The sequence below is a fragment of the Amphiura filiformis genome, chromosome 3 (assembly GCF_039555335.1).
Source record: "Amphiura filiformis chromosome 3, Afil_fr2py, whole genome shotgun sequence".
Classification (NCBI taxonomy): domain Eukaryota; kingdom Metazoa; phylum Echinodermata; class Ophiuroidea; order Amphilepidida; family Amphiuridae; genus Amphiura; species Amphiura filiformis.
The window spans coordinates 62,103,933-62,111,372 of record NC_092630.1 but is presented as its reverse complement, the minus strand read 5'-3'; the positions used below and the strand labels follow the sequence as shown (position 1 = coordinate 62,111,372).

Sequence of the window (7,440 nt, the reverse complement as noted above, 5' to 3'; positions counted from 1 at the left end):
CCTATGATGATCCAAGAACGTCAAGAAATAAACATTACACATATAAAAAGTTCAAAAAGAGTAGTATTTTGAATTAGAAATCAGAGCGAAAAGCTGGCCGATGAGGCGCTGCGCAGTAATTCCCATTCGATGTATGGCAGCGCAGGTACATGTAAAAATGTCTCACATTGGCTGATTTGACAGCAAGTATATAATCGTCATTTCGTACTCACAATACTATATCTCTAAATAGAATTGTTAATGTTCGTCCCGACGACCTCAGTGTTTCTGAATCCCTTTGAAAAACAACCTCCACTGCCTCGCGATGGAATTGTGTCTATTGGTATTATCACCCAACATTTACATTTCTTTATTACTATTAAACCTGTGTAAATCATTTAATGCCATACACTTGTTCTTCCATGATGACCATCATGGTATACAGACAGCCAAGCATTACCCTGATCGGAACTGACTGCTAGATCTTTGTCATTCACTGCATAAGCCCAACAGTTCAAATGGAGTGGATAATGTTTTGGATAGCTAGTGAAGTATAAAACCACGCAGACGCGCGGGACGCGAGTTGTTAAACGGTGATGAACAACGGTCAAACACGGTTGAATTACCTTTCAACGAAAACAAGCTAAAGATTCACATGATTATATCATAAGGAAAGTCGCCACTCAACATTACAAGAATATCGATGACTGCTCTGTTGACATCAACAATAAAACTACATATAAAACGGTAACTTAGCCGTTTCCTCCTAACAGCTCCAAACGAATGGGAGCACACTACTACATAACTGCTCCATTGAAATACAATGTGTCGCCACAATACATACATCTACAGTGGGTTATTCCAGTTGAAATTCATACACCCCATATGGAAGACTTGACTTTAATCACCCACACAGGGAGTGTGAATTTCAATTGGGGTCATCTGAATGGGCGACTCCAATTGAAATCTATACCCCCTGTGTGAGAGATTAAGATCATGTGTTTCATACGGGTATGGATTTCAACTGGAATAGCACTACGCTATAATAAATAGTCTATAAATGATTTTTAACAGGTGGAATTTTATTTCAATCGTTTAAGGGATCTAAAATGAGCGTTTATTGCGTTTCGACAGTATTTTTTGTGGGACATGAGAGCACCTCAGACCTATCGAATTGCATTCTGAATCTGCATATCTTTTTGATATCAAATAATTTTCATTTTTGAAAATCACAATATAATACAAATTTTATGACAAATTATAAAAATTTGATATTTTTCAAATTTTTGATATATAACAGTCCTCGAAGTAAATTATATAAATCTAATGATATATTCTTAAAGTGTATGTAGCAGGGAGGAAAAATAGACGGTCAATTGAAAATTCTGACCTTTCATATTGAAGATATGGATTTTTACCCAAAAGACCTAATTTTTTTTTTTGGTGTTTTGGGAAAAAAATCCATATCTTCATTACGAAAGGTCAAACTTTTCAATCGATCGTCGGCTTTTCATCCCACCTACATACACTTTAAGTATAAATCATCAGATTTATAAATTTTACTTCAAGTACTGTTAAATATCAAAAATATCAATTTTTAATGATTTGCCATAAAATGTGTATAAAATTGCGAATTTCAAAAAATCAAAATTACTTGATATCAGAATGACATTCTTCGTATTCAGAATGCAATTCGATATGTCTGATGTGCTCTAATGTCCCAAAATAAATACTGTCCAAACGTTCATACCCCAGCCCTTAATCATATTCGAAAATACCTTCCAACAATACCAAACAGAGATTTAAAAAAAATTGCCGGTTATTGCACACCTATGGGTACAACAAAGACCCTTTAGATTAGGACAATAATGTAGAATCGGAAGCTTTAACAGCAATATTTACTGCCATCAAGACACGAAACTATTTGATTTGATTTGTTTCTCGCTATGAGAGGATTATAAATGTCAATGTTTTTTAGATATTTTCAGGCATTTTTAGTCACATTATTACGTAACCGAATAGTGTTTATGATGATAATAGCATACGATTCCAGTTAAAAGACGCCAAGATGAATAACATTCAACAATCAATGCAGTTCCACTGTTGTAAGATTGGTATATTAATCAAATATGCCGACACTATTTAGTGTGCGTAAAATATAACAGAAAATGCATTTAAGGAGTATGCAGGATCCTTTTGGTATGTTTAATTTTCCAGATATCTTGTTTTGTTTAAGATACTTTTAGAAAAGAAAACGGGTTCCACTGCTTTTGTGTCATCGGTTCTATATCCATGCATATGTTTGAGGTGTTTATGGCTCCACATCCTCCACTGCAATATAAAGAACGCAGCGTATAACTATTAATTAAATATATACTATAATATACTCTGAAGACATAATGAGAACAGCTTTGGAGGGGTTTGAAGGTGGAGTGAAGTTGGGCGGTGCAAGAATTACTAACCTGAGGTATGCCGATGATACCACTCTTATTTGTAGCAGCAGAGTAGAGCTGATTGATCTTTTGAAGCGCATCAAAGAGGCCAGCGAAGAAAAACACCTCCTGAAAACAAAGAAGACAAAAAATAATGGTTGTAGACAAGAGAGCGGAAAAGTGATGAGTTTGTGATAGATGGACAGCAGATTGAGGAGGTGAAGCAATTTGAATATCTGGGTTCAATGATTAACAACAGTGGTGACAGCATAATTGAAATTAAGAGAAGACTGGCTATTGCAAGGACAACTGTGCAGGCTATGTCAAGCATATGGAAAAGCAGAGGCCTATCCATTGACCTCAAGGTACGCCTACTTCGTGCCACTGTGTTTTCCATTGCCACTTATGGATGCGAGTCTTGGGCTATGACCAAGAATGATAGGAAAAGAGTAGATTCTTTTGAGATGTGGTGTTACAGGAGGCTTCTACAAGTGACATGGAAATACAGGAGAACAAATTCCTGGATCCTCGACAAGATTGGTACACGTCTTATCATCAGAAGCGGCATAATGGAGAGAAAGCTGAAGTACTTTGCTTTGTCAGGAAACATGGAGGTGTAGAAAAACAGATTTTGCAAGGGGCTAAGGAAGGCAGACGGAGAAGAGGACGTCCATCAACATCTTGGACTAATGGTCTAACCAAGGAATGCAAAGTGCAACGCAGCATTATATATTATCGGGGGGGCTAAAAAGTTAGGGTCGGGTAGATTTTTTGTTGCTGCCGGAATTTTATTATTATTATTATTATTATTATTATGTTTATTTTTTTTATTTTTTTTTATTGGCGAATTTATTTTTCACCGCCTCCGGGTCGATGTTGTCTTTTTTCAATTTTAATGTATATCTTTATACAGAGTTGGGTAGGGATTTTTTTTACTCATCCGTGAGGCAATTTTTTTTTCATCTTACTAGTGGGCGAAGTTTTATTTTTCTTTTAAAAACTCCCTAGCCCCAATCCCCCTCCCCATAATATGTAATGGTGCGTCCCTTACAATGCTTTGCAAACGGTTCATCGCCGTCCTTTTAGTCCTTTTTTAATTGTCATTTTTTATTAAGTCTTGAATAACATCGATGTCTAACTTTTAGATAATGAAATGCTAGTGGTAAATTATAAATTGCAATTTCCGTACCATTTTTCGCCAAATACAATTTAACTTAATTTAATTTGATAAACACGAATTGGAACCAATTTAATTAATATTTTGGTTAATCACATCTTCGCTTCCGGTATGACAATGCAATCAAACGCACTGATTTCTTCGACAAAAATTTACTTGGCTTTTACTAGTATTAATTGACGGTAGTGTAAGCAACGGCGCTATTTGTATGCATGTAGTGCTGGTTTATCATTAACAAAACAGGAAAACATTTTAACCAATGTAGTGTTGACTTTGTTTCTAGTATAATAAAGAAATCAGTTTCGATTTCTCCATGGATGAACCCATGATTGAAATTGTTATGTGCAATTTGGCAGCAACAAGGTTTATTCTACAAACATTTTCCACTTCATTACTTTAGATACACGTTTATTATAATAAACAGTGACAACTGTAAATTGAGGAATATTAAACCTTTTATGTTAGTAGTGAGTGCATCTCTACCTCTTATACTACGTTGTGTTTACCATTCGGTTTTATTCTCTGATGGAGTTCCGTAGCAATAACAGCAGCCTACTGTCGAACATCACCGATGATGATGGTTTCTCTTCACTATGGGGGACACCAGGAGCTATATACCGATCTACGCTTATGTTACTTACCGCAATATTAAGTTTATCTGGAAACGCATTGTGCGTTTGGGTGTTACCACATACCAAAAACATCCCGGAACATAATCGCTTGTTTCTTATTTCCCTCTCCGTGGCTGATTTTGGAATAGGAGTGGGTGTTTTGATGTACGTTGCACCAGCTATTGCAGGACAATGGATATACAACCATGGCATGTGTGTTGCACTCTGCTGTGCTATTAGTATCTTCAGTGGTGTGTCGAAGAACAGTCTCCTATGTCTTAGCGCTGATCGCTATATTGCCATCATGAAACCTCTTCAGTACCCAATGTGGGTAACACGAAAACGCGTCCTATTTCTCATAGGCTACATTTGGTTTCTAGACATTGTTATCGTTTCTGTGCTTTTTACTCCAGTACTTCATATAGGACCACCAATTGTGTACCGACCGTATGCTGCGGTCTGTGTTCCTAATCTCACAGATCCTCATTTCAGCATCCAAGCCTTCTGTACTGGACTCTTTTCATTCACTATCCCATTAATTATTATCATTTTCATTTACTTTAAACTTTATCGTGTCACTGTGAAGCAGCTTCGATTTATCGAAGCACGTCAGGTTTATTCTGACGAGGATAAGAAAAAGAAGAAGTCTCTACGCGGAGAAGGTAAGGCAATTCGAATGTTCACGGCTGTAACGTTGACTTTCGCAATTGCGTGGATGCCATACGCCATCGCTATACCCGCAGTTGCATTTGCCAATCGACCGTTACCACCAAATTTAGAATTCTTTGTCTATTGGCTTGCGCTTTCTGGAAGCTGGTTCGATGCGGTCACTTTGGCTTTAATGAATGCGGGATTCAGAAAAACCACACGAAAAGAGCTTGAGAATTTGACATTGTCGTGTGGATGCAGCAAACTTTCATCTAAAATTGCGCCACTGGAAGAAACAGTAAATAACTCCTCTAGTGGGGGTAGAACGCTAGACACAAATGTGCCATGATGTTGTTACTGAACGAGGCCCGAACCAGTTGAAAGTAAATAAAATTAAATATATACCGTAATAAAGGCAATATAGATTCATCATAATATCTGTCCATCATGCCAGAATGTGAAGCAAATCTTTTGTCATTATGGATTATTTAAAATGTTTTAGAGTATTTCAAACACCAAAATACTATAAATAACAGTAAAGTTTGTGTATGGAAGACTGTAAGTAGTATACCGTATTTCTTAGTCATTATTTTGTTTCTGATATCTTCGTTATCGTATTCGCATCGGCTTGTTATGATATGGGTGATATTTCACTGCCGATACATATCCAGTGCGGTAACAAAATAAAGTCTTCTGCAGTATATAACATAAGAATAACAATACTCAATCACTATACCACATCACCCTCCACCACCACCACACCACACCACACCACGCTCCACAACATTACACCTTCTCTTGTGTCTTTTTCCCGACCGTTGATTCGATGTATGTTAGGCACAGGTAAAACTGCATCACCTAGATTTTGCAGCAATTTTATACCGTAAGTTCATAATACTATAGATGTACGTCCCGACGAACTCGGTGTTTTTGAATCCCTTTGAAAACTTCCTCCGCTGCCGCGCGATGTAATTGTGTCCAACAGCACTTATTTACATTTACGTTTCTTTATTACTATTATTGAAGACCGAATTAAAAAAGACTAGTTTGCGTCTGTCGTCGAGGTAAAGACACGGCGTGATTGGTTGCTGACCTGCGCAGTGTGGCATTTTTGGTTCTTCAGTTATATTTAACCTGTGTAAATCATTTAATGCCATACACTTTTCTTTTCTGGTGTACAGACAGCCAGGCATTACACTGATATGAACTTACTGCTAGATCTTTGTCATTCACTGGATGTGTCCCACAATTCAAAGAGAGCGGATGTTTTGGATATTTGCCTCCATCAGGAATTGAACCGGAAACTTCTTGTACCAGAGTCAAATACCATAACCGCTGGGTCACGCTGCTGTCAATTCCGATTGTGGCTTGAATTTTAATATTAAGTAATTTGGGATTCAATCATGTTTCGCCGCCGTTTAACAACAATGAATCAGCGTCGTGTGCGTGATAAAATTCGCGAGGGCAGCTAGTGAAGTAAACCACGCAGACGCGCCGGACGCGAGTTGTTAAACGGTGATGAACAACGGTCAAACATGGTTTAATTCACATGATTATTTCATAAGGAAAGTCAGTTAATTGACTTATACGGTAAATCCCATAAGCCTTTGCGAGTACACCTGAGATGTCGTCATTTGACGCGACGCCGATCTGCACCGATGCGCACATCGTTTATCGAACATCGTTACTGCGCATTGCAAGTCGGCGTGACGTCGAATGAGTTCTCATGTGTACAGGCAAAGGCTTATGGGATTTACCGAAAAGGCCAATTGTCGCCACTCAACATTACAAGAATATCGATGACTGCTCTGTTCACATCAATAATAAAACTATATAATAAAACGGTAATGTTTAGCCGCTCCCTCCAAACAGCTCCAAATGAAAGGGAACACACTACTACATAACTGCTCCATTATTGGGCAATATCTCAAATATTTAAAAAAACAGTCAATTTCAAATCGATGAAAGTTTAACATAATTATATTTCAATGTATTGGGTTTACACTTTTAATTATTTTATAATCTACGCTACTTCCTCTGATAATTTATCCAAACAACAACCCAAAATACTTCAAAAAGTTTTTATATTTTACCGGAATTCATTAGGTTTACACAAATGGAGCATTGGTATTGTGGTGTGCTCTCAAAGCAACACACATGTTCCAGGCATGACGAATTTCTACGCGCTCACGCGTAACGATTATGTTAACTTGCGTTCGTTGTTACGCTATCGTAACGTGTGGATTTATCGTTGATTAACAACGGTTGGCTCCTGCACAAAGGTATGGGAAGAATTGTTGAAATAATATTGTTGATGTGTCGCTATAATGATAACCACGTTTTTTGTCACGTGATGCAGCTCGTAATGTATGGTATGGATTTCCATTACTATTAAAGTTGTCATGATTAATAATAAGATCTATATATCGTGCAGATGAGTGCACGTTACTCGATGTTCAATGCTCTTATGCTGGTTTCATACTTTCTGCCGCTTCCCGCTGTGACGCTTCATCATACCGCTTGCACTTCAATCCAACCGATCACTGTTGCCGCTAAGCACCGCTCCAAACTCGTATTTTGTTCTCATACGTCA

The 7,440-nt window shown here is 37.6% G+C and overlaps 1 protein-coding gene across 1 annotated transcript; it reads left to right on the top strand.

Moving 5' to 3' along the window:
* The first annotated feature begins 4,113 nt into the window (after positions 1-4,113).
* LOC140147387 (trace amine-associated receptor 9-like) lies at positions 4,114-5,196 on the top strand. The gene has a single exon (XM_072169165.1). The coding sequence runs from the start codon at positions 4,114-4,116 to the stop codon at positions 5,194-5,196; it is 1,083 nt and encodes a 360-aa protein (XP_072025266.1).
* The last annotated feature ends 2,244 nt before the right edge of the window (positions 5,197-7,440 follow it).